General features: G+C 39.4%; 2 protein-coding genes across 5 annotated transcripts in view; one reads left to right on the forward strand and one right to left on the reverse strand.

Annotated features, from left to right (window-relative positions):
* Positions 1–4,296: 4,296 nt before the first annotated feature.
* On the reverse strand, positions 4,297–16,209 carry prmt1 (protein arginine methyltransferase 1). Of its 2 annotated transcripts, none has more exons than XM_042504750.1 (10): positions 16,152–16,209; positions 12,412–12,498; positions 12,127–12,282; positions 11,896–11,959; positions 11,674–11,816; positions 10,565–10,652; positions 8,047–8,162; positions 7,764–7,914; positions 6,198–6,319; positions 4,297–6,087 (listed from the first exon to the last, which is right to left on the reverse strand). In XM_042504750.1, exons 1-10 carry the CDS (start codon positions 16,176–16,178, stop codon positions 6,004–6,006), a joined length of 1,038 nt encoding a protein of 345 aa, XP_042360684.1. In that variant the 5' UTR covers positions 16,179–16,209; the 3' UTR covers positions 4,297–6,003. The 2 variants fall into 2 exon arrangements, with proteins under 2 accessions (XP_042360684.1, XP_042360683.1); XM_042504749.1 differs by having other exon boundaries at positions 12,412–12,507; positions 16,152–16,208.
* Positions 16,210–21,333: 5,124 nt separating this feature from the next.
* The window catches only part of ap2a1 (adaptor related protein complex 2 subunit alpha 1), a 37,659-nt gene continuing 34,424 nt past the window's right edge, over positions 21,334–24,568 (forward strand). For all 3 annotated transcript variants that reach the window (XM_042505828.1, XM_042505829.1, XM_042505830.1), the window contains exon 1: positions 21,334–22,173. In XM_042505828.1, the coding sequence (XP_042361762.1) occupies positions 22,107–22,173 (67 nt within the window). In that variant the 5' untranslated portion in view covers positions 21,334–22,106. The remainder of the gene's footprint in view (positions 22,174–24,568) is intronic.

Genomic DNA, 24,568 nt, shown 5'->3' on the forward strand with positions numbered 1-24,568 from the left:
CAGTGAATGATGAGAATTTACAGGGTTCCATTAACCATCCTCTGAGATCTAAGAGCCAACATTGGCCACTGTACAAAAATCCATGTTGGAATTAGATAAGAGTTGTGTCCAGGAACATGTGGCTGATCTGTGAAATTGAAAGCAGAAGCAAAGTAAATACAAAGCAAACACGCATGGTTCTCATTTCTTCCAGATGTCCCAGCATGAGATTTAACAGAGACGTAGAGTCACCCTCCTCCAGTTGGCAAACTTTAAGAGGTCCAACATTCACTGTGTGTAAAAGTTCAAACTCGGCAATATGTCCAAATGTTTTCATATCAAGGAGACGCCACAGGCTGATGATGGTTCAGTGCCTCAGGACTTCACCACAGAAGACTATTTTCATGTGCGGGCGACCTTGTTCTTCCAAGCAGTAACAGGGTCAAGGATGCATCAGTTCATCAGTTTTTTTGAAACTGTAAACAAGGGACTGTGTGAGCAGTCACTGGGCAGGTTTCCATTAGCCCTCAAATTGCACTGAACTGAAATATATGGAAAAACTGCAAATTTTTTTTGGCTCTTCAAGGTCACATGATGCTATGGCTATGTGCTTGTCAGTAGGAACTGACCCTCATGATGCAACAGGAGCTACAAGAGGTGTTATTGCATCACATAACTCTTTGAAAGTTGAGCGGATCATCTGGAAGTTTTGAATCAACAATTCCTCTGTGAAATTGCGGACTATCACCTCCAAGAAAAACGTGGCCACTCCCACATATAAGGGGCTTGTCTTTCCATTATGGCTCCATAACACATCTATGTGGCCTTGGATTGTAAATAATGGCGGCTAGTGGTGGCTGCAATAGCCAAATAAAGCTGCTAATGTTTTCAACATCCATCACCATGTTTCTTGGAATGTTATCACCAGAGGAGAAATCACAGAACATAATTCAGTGGAAACACAGTCATCTCACTGTTGTGTTTTGTCAGTGGACCTCCACATCTACATATTATGCTGTAATATGTGAAAATTAGTTTATTTTCTTCTTGATTTCTTGACCTGAAAAAGAGCTAGAGGGATACTGGATATTATCAATGAACTAGAAAAAAAATGTAGAGAAAACTATATTTATAATTTTGGTTATTATCTGTTTAAACTTATGTTACAGAAAAAAAGTAAATAAATCTATTTAATTTTTCAAACACTGTCTTCATTCATTAATTTTCTTTTTGTTTTTTGTTTTTGTTTTTTCTTCTTAGATTTTCACTCTTCACATGTTTTGTTTTTGTTTGTTTTTAATAAATCCAATTTCCTTAAAAAAAAAAAAGTATTCAAACACTGTGTCTCAACAGTGAACATGGAGCCAGAACAGAGGCTGCTCTCAGTGTTAAAGTAAGAAGGTCTCCGATGAGGCAGCAGGAGGTTGTGGGTTTGATACTTTGTCCTATCTGTCCGCATGTTTGGTACCCAGCGGTGGAGGAAGTACCTGAGAGTCATACTTGAGCCAAAAATTACAAAAATCCTACTAGAAAATGACTTTGGTAGAAGTTCAAGTCACCTGTTAGAATACTCGAGTAAAAGTCTTAAAGTTTTTGGTATTTATTGTGCTTAAGTATCAAATGTCTACATATATGTATATATATATATATATATGTATATATATATGTATATATATATTATATATATATATATATATATATATATATATATATATATATATATATATATATATATATGTGTGTGTGTGTGTGTGTGTGTGTGTGTGTGTGTATATATATATTCATATTATTGTTCATTTTTTGTTCATTTTTGTAAAATTTACTTCATCATCTTCTTCCACTGTTTTGGACAGAAATCAAGCCAATTTGCTCAGGTTTAAAAGGGTTAAAGAAACAAACAACCATTTTTCCTTCCGTCTCCTTCCTTCATTCGTACATCCATCCCTTCATCCTCCTGGCAAGATGCTCATGGGTAATGTAGTGGAGTAAAAGTGAATGTTGACAGAAAAATAAAACCTCAAGTAAAGTATAGGTACTGCCAAAAAATAATTAAGTATTGAAACTAAGTATTATTGCTTTGTTACATTGTGTCACTGGTGGTACCTGGAGTTGACACTGTTCCATGGGAATATCAGTAGTGAGCCTGAGAGATAAGGCGTGCTGCTGCTGCCATCTACTGGTTCAAAGTTTCTCAACAAGTCGTTTGTGACATCAGGACAGCATGTGGTGCAACAGTCCCCATGGAGACACATGAAGATTATTGCAACAATGCATGTCTGCCATCAATGACTTTGTTTAAAGTTTAATCTTTAAATCTTTAGAGTTTTCTCTGTCTATCTCACCACAACAGTCCTTCACTCAGCAGCTTTGTACAGCGTCAGCACAGTGATCTCACCTCATACTGATAACTGTGTGTGTGTGTGTGTGTGTGTGTGTGTGTGTGTGTGTGTGTGCGTGTCTTTACTGTGTTGGCCACCAGCCCGGTTCACATTGGGGCTTCACTTCACTTTCCTAGTTTAAAGAGTCAGTTCTTCATTTTACATTTAAAGAAATTCATCTGGCAGTTTTATATCAAAGCTAGTACAGAAACCACAGGTGAGGCTGCTCCCAGTAACTTTATTTAATCATTTGAAACCTGAGCAAATAGCCCTGATTTCTTTCAAAAACACAGGAAGAAGTTACATATTACAAGCTGTAAGATAGTTACCTGATATTAAGAATATAAAGCAGAAATAAAAGCAGAAAAGTGTTTCATCATCATCATTATAACTATTTTATGCATATATTTCAATAATAATTATTATCATCAATTATTAACACATATATATATATATATATATATATATATATATATATATATATATATATATATATATATATATATAATAGAAATCGTGTGATCCATATGACAAAATAAATTACCTGAAATTATTCAAAAAAGAAGAAAAAAATGTTAAAAAACAGACACAGATCAAAAAAACAATAATAATAATAACATAGTTGTAGTAATTTGTGGAACATCTCTTGCAAAATTGCTCATTATCATTTTAGCCATGTAAAATAGAGAAATAAATAAAACCAATTTAGCCAGGTTCCAAAGGGTTAAAGGAGCGTGAAAAATTTTGGGGTGATTTAGTGGCGTCTACCAGTGAGTATTGCAGATTGCAGCCAGCTGTGAACATGTCACAGAAGGCACAACTAAAGTCTGAGGCCTCAGTCCACAAGATTAGAGGGTGGACACCACTGAAGGTCCACAGACTAGACTCTGACTGATGACACAGAGGTTTGTGCATCCAACTCACCCGAAACAGCTTCATCTTGCTATAGTGACTGTGAAGATAAGTTGACGAGCCTTAAACGACTGTGGACCTTGAATAACATTTTTTAAACTGATTTTTTTTTTTTGTAACGTTTTATTTTTTATTTTGCTAATTGCACATAATCCTTTCCTCCTGACTATGTCGCTACCAATGCACATACTGAAAAAATGAATGACACTTTTTTCAGAATGGATGGTTTTGTCAAATAGTGGAGTATACTTAGTTACCATAAAACTTCAATTAACAGCCCAGGATATTATTTTCTTCAACTGAACTGAACCAGTTTATATGTGGGACAGGCGTCTATATGGGACGGGCTTTAATTCCCTTTCACATAAAACTGTTGCTTAGCAAATATGGAAATACAAATTATTTCATTCTTGGGTGCTCGTGGTTTCAGTAAAATGAACTCAATGATTAAATTTAAGAAAATCTTACCAAGCTAACCATGTGTGAAGCATGTCCATATTGACAGAAGATTAAACATTTTTATTTGCATGCATGATCTAAGCAGCTGACTAACATTATCTTCAGCAGGGAGCTAACAACTCTGTTTCATACATCCAAAGAACTTCTAAAAATGAGACAGAGACCCTAATTGAGACAGGCTTTGATTTGTCAAAATGTCACCACACTGAGCTGGTAAAAGGGACTGGATGTCTCTTTGAGACTAAACTTATATTTGAGGTTTTATGGTAATGGCATATTTTGTCAAGATGTTTTCATTATAAAGTATTCGATCAGCAGCATTCATTCAATCCACAGCCACTCAATGTGGAGTTAAAGAAAAACTAAGCAGATAAATACTTTCTACAGTTGTTGACACCTCCTGTTCACCTGTGTGACAGAGGGTTCAGAGTCTTCTTAGATATTAGGTTGAGTATATAACTTAAAGAGGCAATGGAAAATGAGCTGAATGATAAGAATCCTTACAGAGTTGCTGGTGGGAGAACACCTCACAATATTTTCTAACAAATACAAAACAACTTACATGAAGTTTATTAACTGTATTTTATTTAAAAAAAGCAGCAGACACACAAAAAAGAAATACAAAAGAGAAAAATTTAAATGTGGTGAGTCAGAGCAGTCTCTGTACAGTGCCAACAATGTTACTACTGTTGAGATGGACTCGAGCAGCCTCAGGCATGCTGGACCCAAACTAACGTGGGCTCCAGGACACATGACAGAGCTGCGGGGCCAGCTGGGACCAGCCTTTCCTTCAGGTGCTGCAGAAATCAAACACTTTGAGATGCTCAAGTGTTTTTTCCAAAGGGTGTGACCCAATCAAAGCAAAATAAGGGATACCACAACCCAACACACACGACACAGACAGTGACAGCTTTGCAGAGGCTCACTTCTGCTTCTGGTCGGAATCATCTTGGAGTGTCTGCAGCGTGCATGTGTGCCTGCAGCTTCTCACATCCTGTCCCAAATGCTACATACTGATTCTAGACAGGTTTTCAGTGTTTAATGAGTTCACTCTGGAAAAGTGGAAAAATAAAGTTTACTCAAACCACAGTGTGAGGACTCAATGCTGGTCATTTTTAGATGTGCTGTTGATACACACTCTCCTCCACCAAAGGAGATGGAGGAGCTGCTCATAGCTGAAAAACATCAGAATGAAGTGTGGGTGGTGGATAGAAAACTTCTATTAAAATTAGGGAAAACAAAAAGTATTAAGTAAGAGTAGCTGGCAGTGGCTCTACAAAACTGTGGTTTGCTTTAAATCCAACACGCACACATTCCCATTGAAAGGGTTTAAAGTATCTGGATTAGGCTTGGGTGTCATCACGGTACTATGGTATACCAGGGTATTTAGAAACACTGATGGCATGTTTTTCAATATCGCCAGCTCACCATCAGAGGGTGTGGGTTGTTAGTACGCACTTTTACTGTCATATGCTATATACCCCAGTAAAATCTCATGAAGGTATGATATACTGCAAACCACCCAAGCCTAATCTAGACATTTTGTTTGTATGCTAAAACATTATACAATGAGTAAGAAGTATGACTGTGCAGAATCAGTATGTAGTTTGGAAGATCATTTGTGGTAACTTCCTCATTTGTCTTCTTTTTGGAACCTGCAGCACTGCATTCACACCAGCAACCATTCATATATTTTGTTTTTTAAACCATGGATATCTTCAGTTCGAACAGGGTCTTGAGTGTTTTGTTGTCAGTTACATTATAATTCCTGTTAACACAGGTGGACGCGGTAGGGCTTCTTGACTTTGCGGAATCCCAAACCAACATACAGCTTCAACAGGACCAAAAACAGGAGAGACCAGTATCTGGGTCATGAAATGAACACACAGAGGGCCAACATGACTGATCGGTAAACCTATGCAGACATGTCAGCAGGGCTGTTGTGTTGGTGTCTACATGGATCTCACACATGCAAAAGGACAAGGACCGGAGCAGAGCAGAACCCAATGCGAAGTTGGACACAAACACTAGGCACATGTCAAACGTTTTGTTGAGTGACAACGGCACAATGAAACACCACGCCAATGCACTTTGACCCCAAGGATGTCAAGACCTTTTAAATATTGTAATGTTTGAACAAGAAAATGACAAAAAAAAAGATACAGTTGTTAAAATGTTGCTGCGTGGGGAGCGTCGATCTATTGTACAGACTCCGAGTCAAACAGTTAAATCTGTCCTCGACTAAAGACAAACTAACACAGAGAGGGAAAGACACTTAACGCATCCTGTACTCAGACGTCTTGGACATCTCACACAGCTGACCCTTGAAGTCAATGTCTACGGTGAAGTCCAGGTCCCTCTGCAAACCAACAGCAGCCAGTCAGACACGGTGCAGCAAAATGCAGTGATGAAGTAACACACAATTTTCATATGTAATGTGGTGGGAGAGGAAGGTGGGGCTCTGCTTACATTGTTCTTGATGTTTGGCTTCATGCTGATTGTGCCAAAGATCTCCTCGCCGGTCTTCACAGTCAGGTAATCATCTAGGTAGAAGACTGTCTGCTTCCAGTGGGTGTAGGGAGACTCTGGGCCTGAAAGGGCCAAAGAGAGAGGGCATGAATGCAGTCTGCTGCTGACACGTAATACTTTGAGTTCTGCAGGTGCTCGCTGGAACAAACCCAATGTCCAGAGCAACATGTAATTTGGTCAAGTTCAATTTCTGGTTGAACACAAACCCAAACTCCCCAGACAGTATGCTAACCTAATGTAGTTTATTGATAAAAGACAAATTGCTTAATTTTCCTTTTGTATTGCCAACAGAACAGAACCTTAAGCTCAATTTAGACCAAAGATCTGTTACGAAATTAAAGCATTTTAGTCTGTGTAACCTGCAACTTGGCAGGTCAAACTGCCAAAGTTGGTTTCAGAACATAAGGCACGTCATCTGTTTCAAAAGCCAACCAGCTTGTAGTAAAATCTGCTGTCAGGTCAGTGAACAGTGCAGACAGCATGTTCGCTTGGTGTGGCTCCGTGCCCCTGCAGAGCCCGTCTCAGAGTGTGAATGTGACAAGTCATTAAAAAGCACTTTGAGTGATTAAACGACTAGAAAAGTAACATACAAGTGCAGGTCCATTTACCATAACGCTGCATGGAGGCCAGTAATAATGTTACAGTGTTTACTTTCTTTTTTTCATTTCTTAATTATGTAGACTTGCCAATTTTAGAAATGTTGGGAGTCCTGCTTGGACGGAGACAGGCGGTATTTTGTGGCACCCTGTCATTGCATGGAGCAGTTAGAGGGTCTAAAATTAGCACATTCGCTCATGTGTTCAGGTATTTTGATCACTGCCTCTCAGAGCTGGAGCTGAAGAATACCCAAGACCATAGCAAAGTCACAGGAGTAAATACTGATTGTAAACTTTCCCATTAATCACAAAGCCAGGCATTAGTGTTTTTTTGTCCAGAGTCAGAGGGGCTTAATAGACTCAACTATTATTCCAATATCAGAACAATAACAGTTAATAATGTTCTTGTTTATCAGAAAATAATATATTAAGTACAGATAAAACTATTTTTCTGAGGATAATATTTTTTTCCTGTTGCTAGATTAACAGGTACACTACATAATTATCATACTTATGGACAGCCAGCAACAGTGACTGATGCAGACACATCTAATCAGTCCTGACCACTCATCAATCTGACAACAACAGGTGACTGTATACATATCCCTCCAGGATTTCATGATGTTACCCTCTGAATTCTGTATGACCTTTTGAGTCAATTTTGTGCTATCACCAAAACTTGTATTATTGTAAATTAGACTATTTCACATTGCTAACGTTTTAATTTATAATTTTCAGTCATTCCCTCATTTTAATTGCAATCACAGCCTGCACAGCATTTTTTTTTTTAGAAAAGCTGCCACAAAATCAGTTATTTCAGTCCGCAAAAATCCCAAAAGCCAGTGCGAGTAATCCTGGAGGGTCTGATACACAGACATCAGGTGTGTAGTGTGTTAGAAAGCAAACTGACTGGTGGAGAAGCCGGTCCTCTTGTGACACCGGGTGAACTCTATGTTGAAGTAGGTGACCAGAGCGTGGATGTAGTCATTCCTCTTCACCTGCAGGCAGAATGGTGAGGTGAAGGTCAGGTCGTCCGCTTTCACCGTGTAGATGTCCACCTCCTGAAGAGACAAAGCCAGAGGAGGACGTCAGACCAAATATGTGCACAATGTCTCCTTATCAGAGGACACACACACCTCTGTCCCAGGACCATTTAAGAAACATAATGTCAAACCAGTTCTTCATCCACCGACCTTGATGAGACAGGCGCTGCTGACCAGCTGCTTTGGATCCACCACGTCAACCAGGGGTTCCTTAATTGCCACCTCCTTGATGCATGACATATCAAAACCATACACATTCTCCCACCCTGCCGCAGACACAAACACAGGCACACACAGAAGTCAGGAAGAGAAAACTACTCGCTGATTACAAGAGTGCCCAGTGCTTCCTGAGTGTTGCTCAAAAGGTTGAAATGACCAAAGGACTAATGCTTAGAATGGAAACCTGAATGTGTTAGAAACACAGACCCTATGCGATGCTTTAAGCATCCCATTAAATAGGTGTTCAGTAAAATTACAACCCTTTGCATGCACAGTGCTTTCTCCAATCACGAGTAACCCAAACTACTGCCAGCACTAAGGATGAGTATTGTTCAAACTACTCTAACCCATGCTGCTTATCGATCCAGGGACTCTTATTGGGTCTTTTTTTGGGTGGGAGGGGGGTTTATGAGAAAAAAAATGGGGGGAAAAAAATTAAGAACAGAATTAACATTGTGTTTGTTTTAATCTTTTTGCAAATTAGAAATGGAGTTAGAGATAAAAAAAAACTGTACAAGATTGCATTTATGTAAGCCAGATACACAAGAAATATGTTTTCTTAAAATCTCCATTAACGACTGCAGAACCGTCTGAGCTTATCAGTTCTCTGGTCTTGTATAATTCGGCACCAGAGCCCATTTAATACAGGGTTTTGGTGCCCATCTCTAGCCAACACTACTGCGCTGTCAGAGCCAAAGGACTACATGCTTTCATCTAAATTTGTATTCTATTACAGTACTTGATTCATTTTATATTTCTTATGATATTTCAGCTAACCAAGAGAGAGCAGTTTGTTTTTTCACAGACAATATTTAAGCCAACAAAGAAAGCTGTTAAGTAATCAATATTACAACGTTTGTCCGTTTTTTTAAAAGATCTCTCTATGATCAGGATGCACAGGGGACATGTTTTACATCCAGGGCAGAAGCTGATGCTCACTTTGGGGTTAACCCCTTACTTCAGCCAACAGTAGGGAAGCAAGACACAGCAACTTGACATGGGTCTTGAGGAGCTGCAGTATTCTTCATGGACAAACTAAAACTACATCAATCATTTACCACTTGATAATAACTTCCTAAGTTCCTCTCTGCCCTAATCACCACACCTCTGAATAAATCTGTCTCACACACCCGCCATGTACTGATCTATTCCTTTAGATGAAATGACACGTAAGGTATTTAGTGAAAGTTCATGAAGTTATGACAACGTATGCATGCATGTGTGTAGGCCTGTGCCATATGTCGAAATATATATCGTCCGAGAATAAAAAAACGTCTAACCATTCATTTCATGCTATATTGTTTGTTTCATTTGTGTCATCTGAGCGTTTTGCGACCGTCCGAGTGACCGTTTACACGAAGCATAGCACCAAAACAAACAAACATGGAGGAGCTGTAAAGCCATACTGAACACCAGGATTCAGCACAAGATAGACACTGAAACAAGGAGGAGCTCGTACCCAGAAGAGGGGCTCCTTCTGTCTTCTGGACATGGTTTGGTTATGAAAAGTCAGACACAGAACTGCGGGTGGGTTATTATATGAATTGTCTCTATGCATCGCAACTTGTAATGCATAAAATAACTTAATGGTGAACATCAAGTATAAATAGTTTCGTTGTTCTTCTCCTCTCTCTCTTACGGCTCTCCCCGCCTCTCACAGACACGTGCAAAAAAAGCAGCACCAAAAAAACACCAACACTTTCCGGCCCGAAACAAGCCAGGTCCTTCAAAATAAAAGCTATATGGGTTCTGCTTTAATTTATTTAATTATAACAATAATTTATTTAACCTGGGTATAACAGTACTTTATTTAACTGAATACTTTATAACAGTATTTTATTAAACTTTATTATAACAGTAATTTATTTTATGGCAGAAGCTACTTTATTTCTAACAGTAGTTCATTTAATAATTTTGTATTTTAGTAGTTTACAATAGCGTAGAGGAGATTTCAATATATTGAGATATACAGTATATCATGTATCATTATACTACTCTAAAACTATATCACCCAGCCCTGTGTCTGTGTGTCTGGTTTTAAAGGATTTTATTAATTGGAATTTGGTGAACGTCAACATGCAAGCAAAACAAATTAGGTTTTAAGGCCAATGGTGTTGCCTTTATAACTATACTATATATTATAGTTGGAACTTTCAAAAATGTAGCCATATCCAACCATACACCTTTCTTACTGACTTGTGATTCTTGGCAGATGGCCTATAGATTTTCCCTAACACCATCAACTTACCCACATTTGGCTATTTAAGAGCCTTTTGCAAATACAACTTCAGCAAACAGGCCCCATATTTCTGTTTTATTCTTGTTATTTTACATTAATTTCCATGGAAAGTTTCCACATTGAATATCACCAAAATTTTGCAACCCTGGTCCTACCAATGGCACACTGTAACCAGAGCCAGCATCAGTCAGTGAACGGAAGACTACTCACAGTGTATTTTGTAGTCCTTGTACTGCCTGTCTTCGATGGCAGTGACATAAAGGGTCGCCCTGTCTGGGAAAATGAGTCCATCTGGTTTCTGTCAGGGGGAAAAATAAAAAACTCACAGGTGTGTAGCAGACCATCCAATCTACACAACAGCAGCCATCAAACACAGCCAAAATTCACTTACAGGGAATGTGTGATGCACGATATCGAATCAGCACCTGTCCCGATCCGACAAAAGCGGAGTGGGCACAACCTGCTCATGACCTTTCCCTATTACATACAAGCTTTAAGTCGTGTAATTCCAATTTGTCAAACTATGTAGAACATTCATTTGCAGCCTGATGTTACCTAAGTGGCTCCTCAGTATGAACCAATGCCATTCTTCTCCACATCTATGACCACCCAAACTAATAGTACTGCCGTAGTATTGTAGTAATTAAGGGCAAGTCACAGTTACTGCATGTGTGGGCCTATCCCATCACCTATGTGGATATCTGCAATGCAGCCCAACATTTGTGACCGTGTGTACTGTGCATACCACAAGCTCACCAACTTCACGTCTTGTCTCACCCCCCCCCGTCCGGTTTGTAATTTTGAAGAAACAGAGGAAAACTAAATGGATGCTTGGGATCATAGTGGGTCAGGATATGTGCAAGAGAGGAAAGCCAGACAGGTGTGAATCCTCAATTTTTGCCTTTCTTAACTATTTGGAATGGAACCTTTTGTGCGTCTGCCTGACCTGTACTCGTCAGCAGACATGCTGACTGCAAAAAGCATGTGCTTAGCTTTAGAGATTCCATCACACCCACTGAATTATTTTATCATCCAGTTACACTCAAAGTTGAAATAATTCAAATTAATAGCTGTAACATTATGAAAAAAGCACAATTAATTATCCATAAGAATGCTGTGCTTGTGCTGAAAAACAGTGGGAATGTACAGCAGGCAGTCACTCCAAAATTTCAGAGAGAGAGCGAGCTCTAATTAGCATTATTTGTTGTGATCGCAAAATCACCAAATCCTGGAGGAACTGAGCAGGGAAAGCTCCTTGTAGAACCAGCGGCTCCTCACCTAGCACCCTGCTGCAGAGACAAACAAATACACATACATACCAGCCATTTGTCTCTGGCATAAATGACTGTGTTGAGCATGGACTCATAGAAGAGGCAGTAGCCCATCCACTCTGATATGATGATGTCTACTCCGTCCACGGGCAGCTCCACCTCCTCCACCTTCCCCTTGATGATGGTCACAACTGGAAACACAAGAAGAAGTCAGGCGCTACATCACAACTTTCACTACATGTGTCACCACGAGATTTTCTATTAACTCACCATCGTCCATCTTGTTAGCCTTGACAATTTTCACGGCGTAGTCTGAGATGCTGCTGCACTCGATCTATTGAGGAAAAAAAACAACGACCAACAACTGAATTTACGTTTTCCCTTCTTATGGAGATGCAATGACCATGGGTCAAAGCACATTAATTAGTGATTTAATTTCTAAATCCGTGCACTCTGGAAAGTCACACATGTGGCTTAGTTCTGATATAGCCCAACACATACCCCTATAACCTTCTTGGCTCCAGCTTTGGCAGCAAACATGCAGAGGATGCCAGTCCCGCTGCCCACATCCAGCACCACCTTGTCCTTAAACAGATGCTTGTTGTGGAACATGGAATTGCGATAGGTCAAAGTGCGAACCTCGTCTTTCAGCATCTCCTACAGCAGCAGGAAAGGGGCACAATAACAGCAGGTGTCTAAGATCATGTGACACAAAGGATACGCTCTATGGGTTTGATTCAAATGAATGGAAAAGCATCGCAGCGGGTTTAGTTAAAAAGAAATTACCTCATGGATTCCAAAGTGGGCGTATGAATCAAAGTAGTAGTCCTTAGACGTCATATCCTCCGCTGCAGGCTTGGCTGAGCTCTCCCCCTGAGAAACCTCAACAAAGAGACACACAATTACAACCTGAGGTCAGCTTAGGCTTTGCCACTGTTTTTGGGTTTAGAAGTTTAATCAAAATACTAAATGTGCTGTATGTTCCAATACCCACACCACCATACTACACAGTACACCAGAAAATGATTCTGCATGTACCTGGACATAGCATATTAAAAACAATATACCAAAAAAATAACAGGTTGTCCTAGTGTATCCAGTTACATTTTGCAGAATGTAAGCCAAAGTGCTCATCTGGCTATTCTGACCTACAATCCACTGCACAGCAGAAGCAATGTCACACCCAGAGACGCAGACAGTTGACAGCTCGTCGACAGAAGGTGCAATGATGGATGGACATAATGAGCGCATTCAAGTGACTGACCCAATGAAACTATCGGTGATAAGCATCAGAATCATTTAACCAAAGGAGCCTGACACACCAGGCCAACAGTCAGCTGTTTGTCACTGTCAGCCCAGTGAGTGTCCACCACCCTGGTTTTTGCAATGTGCCCTGCACTGTTGGCACTCGTGTGCTTTTTTCAGAATGAATCAGCATGGCGGCGGAGCCAGTCTGTGAATGACGTCACTCTTATTGGCAGTTCAGCTCAGTGCACGAGAAGATAAACAGAAGTGAGGCAGGTAAACTGCTAAAGTCAAGAGGCTAATCATTTTTTTAAACCACTGAGCTCTTTAGCAGAAATGTTTTTAATACTTTTTGTTACTGTTTGCTAAGGGTGTGAATCTTTCAGTATCTCATGATTCGATTCGATTTCGATTCTTGGGGTCACGGTTTGATTCAAAATTGATTCTTGATTCAAAATCAATTTCCAATTCAAAATATAGGAGGTGTAATTTCAGGATCTACTCCAGTCTGTTTTGCCAGTTGCATATTATGTTATGAAAGCAAAGTGCGTATGAAATTATGGAGGTTTTATTGTGTACAAGCTTTTTTGTTGTAGAAAACCTTTCTCCCAGGTGTTGGTAATCAGAAAGCAAAAAATTAAACATTGTAATTATTATAGTTCAAAAAATGGACACACTTTTCCAAAAGAAGTGCCATGGTTTTTTTGCAGTTGTTTGTGTGTCCCATTATCTGTGCCATTCTGCAAAGCAGCTCCTCTCTGTGATGCTGCAGAGGGCCACATCACACTCCTGACACTTCAGAGAGGGGCCTGAGGGGAAGACACCCAATATTGGATCTATCATTATATATTTATTTTACAAGGTCCTGTAAAAACACCCGAATTCCCAGGCTAGATACTGAGGCTTCTAAAAGAGCTACAATGCATCAGAGTCATCCCTCTGAGCAGCACAGCCGCAGCTTTCACTGGTGAAAAAAGTAAGGCAATCCAACTAACAGTCTCAAAATTTATACAACTTTTCTAAATGATAAAAATTTTAGAGGGTTGGTGCTTTTTTGATAATTATCAGTAATGTGGAAAAAAAAAAATAAAAAATAGCTAGACTAGTCTGGTAAGTTCAAAAAATTAAATCACTTATGCCTGGGGGCATAAAAAGTTACTCTGTACACACCAAATATCACCTGCGGGTGGCCCCATAAAATGTCTTTTGAGAATGAGACTGTATGTGTCATTGAGAAAACCTGTCTAAATAATGGTGAAATCAGTTTTTAAAATGATTCATATAACAGGCATATTGCCCAGCCCTACACTGATATTGAAGAACTACAGCAACACCATCAGAGCTTTCTTGAAGAAATGCTCCCTAGCAGGAACTGCTGAACTGTGAATATAAAAGAAGCTCTGATAAAATATAAGAGACAAGTAGCTGAACAAGTGACTTCACCAAAAATGCAGACTGTATGTTACCGTGATGAACTATCTATTATAAGCTATGAAGTGCATGAAAGTGTGGGCTGTTTGGAGAGTATAAAATCAATCAGGTTTTCATTGAGTTTAAAATGGTTCAAAATGAACTAGCCTTCACTGTTTGTAGCACAATATAAACTACTACAGTATTCTTATCAACTTATTCTGCACACACCTGAAGCAAACAGTCTTTTCAATAGTTAATTACGCCCAGAGAAGATAAATGTACACATAGTTATTCCATAATCAATAAGTTTGTTTTTAATGTTGCTGTAGTGCTATATGCTTTAAGCAAAATGTTTTGCCACGTTCTGACTTCAACCCTTTAAAACCTGGAAGGACTTCACTTTTATTGTGCTGCTTTCCGATGCTTTTCACAAGTATTTTAACCTTTCTTTCAATAACATCAGAAAAAGACATTGATTAACCTGGTAAAAAATGTACCACAAATTGGAAAAAAAAAATAATAGACTAAGAAAATTATTTTTAAAAACCCGAGGAAAATCTTGCAGTAACTATATCAATAATTTTCATACTTATATATTTTAAATATTTTTTTTTTACAGAATTACTATAATGTTAAAGCATTTTTCAGGTCATTTCCTTGTTTAAACGTTTTTTTTTAAATACTAATTTTTTTGTACTCTGCTAATTTCTTGTGAAAATCTAAAAAATTAAGTTTCTCATTGCCTTCTTCCCAATTTTCCCCTTTAATTGTCATAGATACACATTCAACATTATGTTACAACATTTTAAGAATTCGTTTGTTGTGTCGTGTGTGTGTGCGTGTGTGAGCGCGCGCGCGCGCGCGTCTTTGTTTTACTGATTTTCAGGATTTTTTGTGCTTTTGACTAATTACTTGCTCATTTTAGAGTCATTTCCACATCAGTGGCTCATTGCCCTCTTCCCATGTTTGACAGAAATCAAGTCAATTTTGCTCGGGTGGGAAAGGGTTAACTAAGTTGGTGGAGTTTTCAGTGTGTGGGGCCAGCCTCCCCCGCAGCACAAAAGATGGGAGCACATGGTTGATAGTCTGCTGTGATCTTGGCCCTTACTCTTGAGACTGCCGCAGATTATCTGTTAACCTGTATTTCGTGTACTCCGGACTCGTCAAATGTCTGTAAATCACAGCTCACAGCTCACAGCCAGACGGTACTGCCGGGCCGTTACACCGGGCAGAGACAACTAACCGCTTAGTGCATCCATGCCGTTTGGCTTTTACGGGCTACGCTACTGATTAGTCCACCAACAAAGAATAAATGTCAACTAATGTGATGTCGATGTCGCTACTATACCAAAAACAGCGGGCAAAGATATCCACATAAGTGTGTACTGTGCTTACAGCACGCCATCAGTGGAACAGTGAAAGCGGTAAAAACAGTGAGGCAGCATCCACACCTGAAGCAGCTAACTAAGCTAACACGTTTTCCCATGCGGTCCCAGAGGCCGGCTGCTCTACATCCGAGTAAAACAACGTTTCTGCTGATAGCAGTCGTTTACCCGTCAAATGCCGATATCAGCTTAGACGACCAAATTGATACGGAAAGAGCTAAAGTGTATTTATCAAATCTAGGCTCTGTCCGTTATGCGACCCTAAATGAATGAGCGGCAACGGCAGCTGCATCACAAGTATCGTTAGCTAGCTAAAGTTAAAATGGATGCATCACGAGCTGACGCGAGGGTAATGACAAAAAAACAAACGGTAACACTTTCCAACTATTCAAAACGTCTTTCCCGAAAACGTGAAAATGTGTGTATGTAGAGTGAAGTCAACGAAAAGAGTGGTTTACTGTATTTCCTATTGTAAGACCTTACCTCCATCCTCTCTGCTGGCGCCGCCATTTCGGTCTTCTGCCTGGCTGCGTGAGCTGGAGAAAGTCTTGTTTGGCTCCGCCCACGACACACAGCTTATATATCTCCTTCTTCTTTTGCTTCTGAAGCGGACTATAGCAGCTTTCTGTGAGGTGCATACCGCCACCTACTGTACCGGAGTGCAATAGTGACCCTGAATTACTTAATATTATAAGGTATAATTGAAAATAATAATTGATGATATTACACGCACTTTTATCACTCTACGCACAAAATGTGCTTTTCAAAATCAAGCTTTGAAAATATTATAATCTACATTAATATCGTTTTCTACTTTCATTGAGTAATTCTTGTTGTTGGGTTTTTTTTTTTTTTTTTACCAATTTCAATCTTAATAACGGATATCAAATTTTAATTAATTTTTAAAATTGTAACTCTTTGAATTTCTTTTTTTTTTTCATGATGCCAATGTGTTTTTAGATTCAAAAAAGGAAAAAACTCTGGTAAAAGTTAAAGTGAATATATTGCCACCAGCTGGTGGCTCAGCCAGCTAAACCAACAAAGGCCAGCAAGAATTTGGTCAGGACCATCTAAGACCATCTTCGACCAGCTAAAACCATCTAAAACCAGCTACCAGCATAAGCTGGTTTTTAGCTGTTTTTTTCCAGCAGGGAACTTATAAATAATAAAAGTCTGTTGATCCTTTCCTCCCATTCCTTCATTCGTCCATCCATCCCCTCCTCCTCTCCTTTTCTATTTTATTACAACCCCTAAAATTCTTAGGGGAAATGATTAAAAGTATGCATTTTATTTAGGAAATATAGTGGAGTAAAAGTGACAGTTGACAGAAAAATAAAAACTCAAGCAAAGTACAGATACTCCCAAAAAATCATTAGTATACCTATTGTAACAAAGTATAAGTACTTCATTAGGCTACAGTCCACTACTAGCAACCATTGATGGAAATTAGCACTAGCCACCAGCCAAATGCTGGCTAAGTGTCTACTAGATGTGCTTTACTTGTCAGACAAAAAATAATGGTAATCTACTGAGTGACTGGTGCATTTTGGAATTAACCAGCTGTGATGGTGGACAGGAAAATTATTTTTTAACCCTGTCCGCAAGGTCCTATTCCCTTCCTGTCTTACCAATCTTGGGAGCTCGCCTTATCCTTTCTTTGCTTTACTTTCCACAGTGTATGCTCTGCATTCTCTGTTACTTTACAGTCAGAGCATTCATCATCAGAAACCTTTTCCTGGCAGAAACATTGTTAGATTGAATCCTGTGTGGTTGAATCTTACTCTAGACCAAATTGTCTCCTCCCTTCTATTTCCTCTAAACACACCCTGTTTTTTGCACACTGCAATATTTTCCTCCATTGTTATCCCAGTACCATTCACCCTGCAATTAATTTTTTATTGCTTCTTTCTTGGGTACTTTGTGAATTTCTCCTTTACTGAAAGATATATTTATGACATCTTACATCCAGGATACTTTTTTTTGGCTATTTTCCTTTTTTTCCTTTTAATGCCAACATAAGCAGGTACCCAGCAGAACTATTCTTTAACCCCCAGCCTATTCAGTCTGAATACTCTTTTGTTGGAATTCCAACATTAAATCTTCTGTAAGTTTTTTTTTTTTTTTTTTACCATCAGTGGCTACATCAGTACAATATACAAGGGCAGAGGGGGGATGAAATGTGAACATGGTGCAGGTCTGTAAACTGGAGGAAACAATTTATTCGGGTGGGTGAAAGCAGGTGGATGATTCATGCTTCTATGCATTTCTGGATGAAGTCAGAGCCAACTGCATAGTATAGGCCTACATTTAAAAGCAGTATGCATTTGGGACACACTGACAGTTCCACCAAAGACTGTAAATCAACTGTTTCAATTGATCAAAAAACATTTAAACTTTCAACAAAGATATAACATTTTTATCTTTCAGAAACAGCTCACATGAGTGCTGAATGTTTGGCTGATAAACTGGGATTATGCAGAAAACGCCACAGCTTGATCAGGAGTACACCCTACATTGGGCATCAACGGTCAGGTAATAGTCTGGCAAGGCAAGCTACAGAAAAGATTATGCATCATCCAGTGATATTTTCAGTACTTTACTGTGGTTAAAATCAGTTAATGTACAGAATGTTTTTTGTTCAATTTCAAGGAACATTTAGTATAATAAATTACCCATGTATAAAACACAGGGTTGAATATTATCTAAATTGTGAATTATCTAAGTTACAGTAAATTAGCGATAAATATAGGCTTGAAGCAGAAAAAGGGGTAGGGATTGCTGTTACCGCACTACATTATTTTTGCCATTTAAGTTTTTTGTTCAATTTTTTGGATTAGTCATAAGTCCTATCAAGAAAAAGAAGCCACTTAAAGCGAGGCACAGATTGAGCACTTCTGATTACAAAGAGAAGGCTGTTCCAGAGTTTTGGAGAAACAGCGACAAAAAAAAGGTCACTTCTGGATTTCAAATAAGAACAGGCATAGGAGGCATTGATATGATAATTAAAGTGGCCGACAGTAAGTAGAATAGGGGCTCAACATCTCTGCAATTTATGCAGGAATATTTAGACTACTCCAGTTATGCATGCACACCACACACACACACACACACACACACACACACACACACACACACACACACACACACACACACAAGGTACAAGGTAGATTTATTGTCATTTCTCAAACATGGTTTAAGAAGAAATGAAATTAAAGTTGATCCTAAATCCTGCTACATCTTTTTGGCTTTGAAGGAGGAGTTGAGGAGTCTCACAGTCTGGGGAAAGAAGCTGCTCTGTAGTCTACTGGTTCTGCAGCAGATACTTCTGTATCTTTTTCCAGATGGCAGCAGGGTGAACAGACTGTGGCTGCTGTCTTTCAGTATCCTTTGGGCTCTGTGCAGACGCCTCACTTCACCGAGGTCACTGATGCTCTGTAGATGGGAACCAGTGATGTTCTGGGCAGTTTTAATCACCCGCTGTAGAGCCTTCCTGTCCTGGGCTGTGCACTAACCAAGCCAGGTCTTGATGTTTCTAGTCAGTGTTCTTTCTATTGCTCCTCTGTTGAAGTTAACCAGGATCTTGCTGGAATTTAGCCTTCCTAAGTTTCTGTAGGAAGTAGAGCCTTTTCTGTGCTTTTTTAACATGGGAGGTGATGTGTGTGTTTGATCTCTCTCTCTCTCTCTCTCTCTCTCTCTCTCACACACACACACGCACACACACACACACACACACACACACACACACACACACAGATGAAGTTAAAGGGGAAACCAACATGTCTCAATAAGATTTTGGGTCACCATATGCTGCCAGAACAGCTTCAGTGCACCTTGGCATTCATTTTTAAAAACAGAAACAGAAATCTGCATATTTATATGCACAAGTATAAGTTGTTGGTATTGAAAGAATTCTGGTTTTCATTTGTAGTCCATTTATAGCCTGAGTACTACTGACCAAATGGGTTTAAGCAGCAGCTAACAGTCTGTGTGGAGAGCAAAATAGACAAAGCCTATCGACCCAAGTTACGGATCATATTGGTGATCATCTGATGACAAATTAGCTTTAATGCTTTTCTTTCACTTATGTGCTTTCATATGCAGATTTCAGTTTATAGATATTAGACAAAATGACCAGCCCATAGCAGAGGGAGTCTTGGCTTACATATCTGCTGGCTACACTGGAACTACTGCAACATTAGCTGTTGCCCCCAGAAGCTTCTCTCATCACAAGTCCTGTTGGCAGTAGTGTGGACTAGTAGCTGGCAAGGTGCTAGTTCATGCTCCTGCATGGGCACTGCCGAGTTGCCCTTGAGCATTTGCACCCCCAACTGCTTGCAGTGCCTGTCTATGGGCAGCCCCTTCACTCTGACAGCTCTGTGATTGTTTAGAGGTCCTGTTTGTGCATGTGTGTTTATTTCAAGTCACTGTGTGTGTGTGTGTGTGTGTGTGTGTGTGTGTGTGTGTCATTTAAAATAATAAAAATAGTAAATAAAAATCCCCTCTGGAATTAATGAAATATGTCATCTTTCTTCTTCTCTCTTGCCTTGGCATTGATTTTACAATTCACTGTAACTCTAGGGGTGTAAACACCATTTCTCTAAAAGATATTCTCTCATTTGGTGCTTTGATGATAGTTGTGGAGTGCACATGTTGGCCCAATATCTCCCAAAGGTGTTCAGTTGGCTTGAAATCTGGTGACTGTGAAGACTTTACAATATTATTTACATAATTTTTGTTCTCAGATCATTCATTATTGCTACGGGCCCCACTACCATTGTGTCGTCACCACGAATAGGCTGTAAAGCGGTGTTCAGCAAGGTTCAATGCAATGACATTCTGTAGTCTCCTTTAGCCACTTGTTAGCAACCACCTTTTTCAGACACGTAAAAGCTTCAAAGTTCAGAGTTGTGTGTTTGCTATTGTATTTTTCTTGTTGTAGAACAGAACATGAAAGTCTAGTCTAGTTTATGTGAACCAAAGATCTCATTTTAGGCTTCTAACAAAACTTCCATTCAAAAAAACACATTGAATATGAGATGAGGGAACAGGAGGTGCTGAAATCCTACTTGATTTCCAGTTTTTAGGACTCATTCCAGAGGTTCTTCTTAATGGCACAGCCATCTGTGATTGGTATTCAGTATCTTGCCCAAGACTACTTGGTGGACTGGAGAGTCGGGGATCAGACCGGCAATCTTGCGATTAGTGGATGACCTCTACCTCCTGAGCCACTGTGACCTTTCTCTCTAAAGGGACAGCTGGACCCAGACCATAGCAGCAAAATGTTCCCCTACAGCACAACTGAGCCCCTACATCCCCTCACTCCATATATATTTCTGCACGCATTTATTCAGGCTCTTCATTAATGTGTCACCCTTCTGTATATGTGATATGGTCAAAAGCACACTTGCTGCAACAACAAATCTCTAGTAGTGACGATGCAACCGGAAACAAACGTTGCTCAGAGCCACGGGTGAAATCCGAACTTTTGACGAATAATGCCTCTTTCGCACTGTCGTGTGTCTGTGTGTATCTTTGAAAGCACAGGTCTTCATGGCTGAGCAGGCAGTTTGAGGCGCAGTAGCTTGTAGCTGTTATCATGGATGACAGTCCCGCTGCCAGCTGGACCAATCAGCGCTGAGCTGCACTCTGTCGAAGGACAGGAGCGTACGCGTGCACGGGTGCGTCGCGCGGTCACGCTGTTGGATCTGCTGTCACGAGCCTTATCCAAGCCGCGGAGTGGAGGCTGGAGAATTAGAACGGACATCAATTATACAGCACATTTTATTCATCAAGTTTAGTACGACACAAAGAGAGCCGGGCTGTAATTTCATATCGCTGGTTGGCTGTTTAGACTGTCTGCTGAGTTATTCCGGTCAACCGGTGATGTATTCCAGTATTTGAATGATATTGCTAGCCAGCTAGCTAGCTAGCTGTTAAGCTAGCTCTACGGTGCTTGACTCGAAGTAACTTAACGTTATATTCTCGGACGCTGTTTTCATTAACACACTTGACTGCATTTACCAGAGAGACACCCACATAGCTTTTGGTGTTAACTTTAGTGAATTATTAGTGTAGGTGTTGTGCGCGTCGCTTCTAATCCAAGCTAAATAAGGATTGAATGAAATAACGTTAGCTTGCCATAGCCAGCGGAAACGAGCCAGTTAACAGGGATAACGTTAACTTATCCTGCTGCTGCTTGATCCACCGCCATCCAGCTAATCTAGCAAATGCTATCCGCGCTAGCCACCCACAAGCACACTGTTATCTTGGTAGGTTAAAGTCAATCATAAAGTTGTAGTGAACGTCAGGAACTGCGAAGTAGCTAGCTACCATTAAACGTCAAGTTGGCCATCTTCCACTCCAGTCCAGTGTAAAAAACTGACCGACGTCAGTTCGTTTTTACGGATAAGGCCGGAGTGAGGACAGAAACCTGCAAACATGCCGGCTGTGTCGAAAGGAGATGGAATGCGCGGATTAGCCGTTTTCATTTCGGACATAAGAAACTGTAAGTGACATTTTCTTTCATTCTGATTGCTGATTTGTGTCAGTTAACGCCAATAGTATGTGCTGACTTGACTCGTGTTGCTGCCTTATACATGTTGTAGTGGATGACGTGGGGGCACCACAGCAAAGAGCCTGTGGGAATACATATTTTACCATCAGGTAACTGCTCAATAATGTAACAAATAATGCTCATATGTTGACTGTAACATGACCGATGTGTCACCACTTGCTGCAACGGAACCAAGGGTCTGACACTTGGATTCAGAGGAGGCCTTTTATTTGTCAGTGTTGGCTGTCGCTGTGGTCGAACTGAGACCAGAAACATCTGCACCACATTAGAGATCCAGTAAGGACCATTTCACAGTTGAGATGCAGTTGATGTGTCATTACTTTTAAGATGAAATCATGACTGTCCATACAGTCAAAACTCTGACTGTAAGAAGGATATTACTCTGATTTTAACGAGAGAATCTAATCCAGACAGAAACTCCTGCCATAATCCGTTAACATTTACAGTGATTAATCATTGGATACTATAAAAAAACTTGATTTCAGCTCTTTTTGCCTGTAGGGCTGCTGTCACATACTGGAATTTTCTAACTGCGATGCAGTTCAATGAAAAAAATATTGATATTTGATGCAATTTTCCATACCATGGGGAAAATGACATTTAGGGCAAACCACTCAAAACCTTAATTGAAAGCTAAATAAGGGTCTTGAACAGTGATGAAAAACCAGGAAAATTAATGGAATGTGCAAATAGTAATTTTCAGGCCTGGAGAGCTTTGAGAAACTAAATATACCCTAAATTTTTTTTAAAAAGTCAAGAATTTCTGTTTCACAAACTTTTATGATAGCACATGATGCTGTGGAATTTGAAAATCCAATGATCATTTTTGTTTTTACAGTTGCTGACTGTGATAAACTGCGTCTTTTTTTCTTATTTTCAGATAATTTTTTTTAAATGGTCATCATTCATTATTTTTAAAAAAAACCAAAACTATATATATTATTCTTAAAACGCTATCTTATATATAGTTTTTTATATATATATGTGTGTGTGTGTGTGTATAGGAAAAGAACTGATAAAGATCGATCGATGGTCATTTCAGAGAATGTATGGTATTTAAAATCAGTGTAATCCAAAAGTCTTGGAAATTTAGTAGTAAAAAATGTGTATGAACCCTGTAAATATAGCAAGACTATAACATTACAACAATGACTTTACTTCTCTTGGCACCTAAAAGCAGAATGACTGTACAAAACACTAACAATAAGACAGTTCGAAAGGCGCAGCTGGTAATAGAGTATTGATACTGCAGAAAATGAAATTGAAACCATTTCAAATATCCAGAATCAATGGGTATTGATAATTCATTGTATTAGATACCTGAAAATCAAATTACTTTTATCAGAAATGGTGCCCATAATGATATAAAAGACCCAGAAAATCAAAGATTCTGTAAGTGATCATTAGACAAATCCAGGTGCTTTGCCAACCTGGGATCAGTTGCCAAACACAACTGGCTACCTGAACCCATCCCTGCTTTATCTGTTTATCTATAAACAGTTTTTACTATAGCTGTCTACCATAATGCCTCCAACAGTGACATCAGCTCTGTGTACAACAATGCACACAGTAATTGTCACAGTGTCAGATGATTAACTTTGCTAAGGTTGTTAACTCAAATAGTTGTGTTATGTAGTAGTTATGAGAATACAAACCAGTACCTTCATTCTCCAGGTCTGTTTGTTTTACTACTATTACAGTATTGCATACTATTGTATTTGATGTGGGTTTGGTGTTGTAATACAAACAAGGTATGCTCTTTGTTTGAGTCTTTCTCCTGTTTGAGTGTGATTGGCTTTTACTGGAGATTTGGCCACTAATTGAAGGTTAACAGTGATCCCTAAATGCTGTCAAACAAGGGGCAGTTTATAAACTGACATTTGTTTGTGTATGTTTTTAAACACTAAAATGCGGAAGCCCATTAGCCTTTTAGCACCTCCGGTTCCCTCGTCTTAAAGTCTATGGGTTTTTTGAATGGGTTTTCTGTAAAATGCCTTAAATAAGGTCTGTGGTTAACACAGGCTAATGATATTTAGACGTTTTGCTCTGCAACATAAAATATGTCTGCCTAAACCTGGTTTTTGAACTTTTAAGTTTTTACTCATCTTAGAGAAAGCGGTTGCTAACAAGTAGCTAAATGGGACCACAGTGTTTGTTGGGGACGTTAGACGTCATCACAGCAGACACAAAAACTCATTAAACCCACTTGTCCGCCTTTATAGCTTTACAGAGTCACACTCGAACTTGTAGATTTATCTGTTTATAATATTTTTCGATCGTGTTGTATCGTGTTTTACAGTATTTGTTGTTGTGATGTTTAAGTCAT

Source organism: Plectropomus leopardus, chromosome 17 (assembly GCF_008729295.1).
Source record: "Plectropomus leopardus isolate mb chromosome 17, YSFRI_Pleo_2.0, whole genome shotgun sequence".
Classification (NCBI taxonomy): Eukaryota; Metazoa; Chordata; class Actinopteri; order Perciformes; family Serranidae; genus Plectropomus; species Plectropomus leopardus.

Bases quoted from the DNA above. Each gene is read 5' to 3' on its own strand.
- prmt1 (XM_042504749.1), bottom strand. From the start codon at position 16,178: ATGGCGGCGCCAGCAGAGAGGATGGAG. The intron at 7,915-8,046 runs GTCGGTGGATGA...TTGTCTCTTCAG, and splicing joins GCAGCGCCTGTCTCATCAAG to GAGGTGGACATCTACACGGT. The intron at 6,088-6,197 runs GTAAGCAGAGCC...GTTGGTTTGCAG, and splicing joins AGCCAAACATCAAGAACAAT to AGGGACCTGGACTTCACCGT.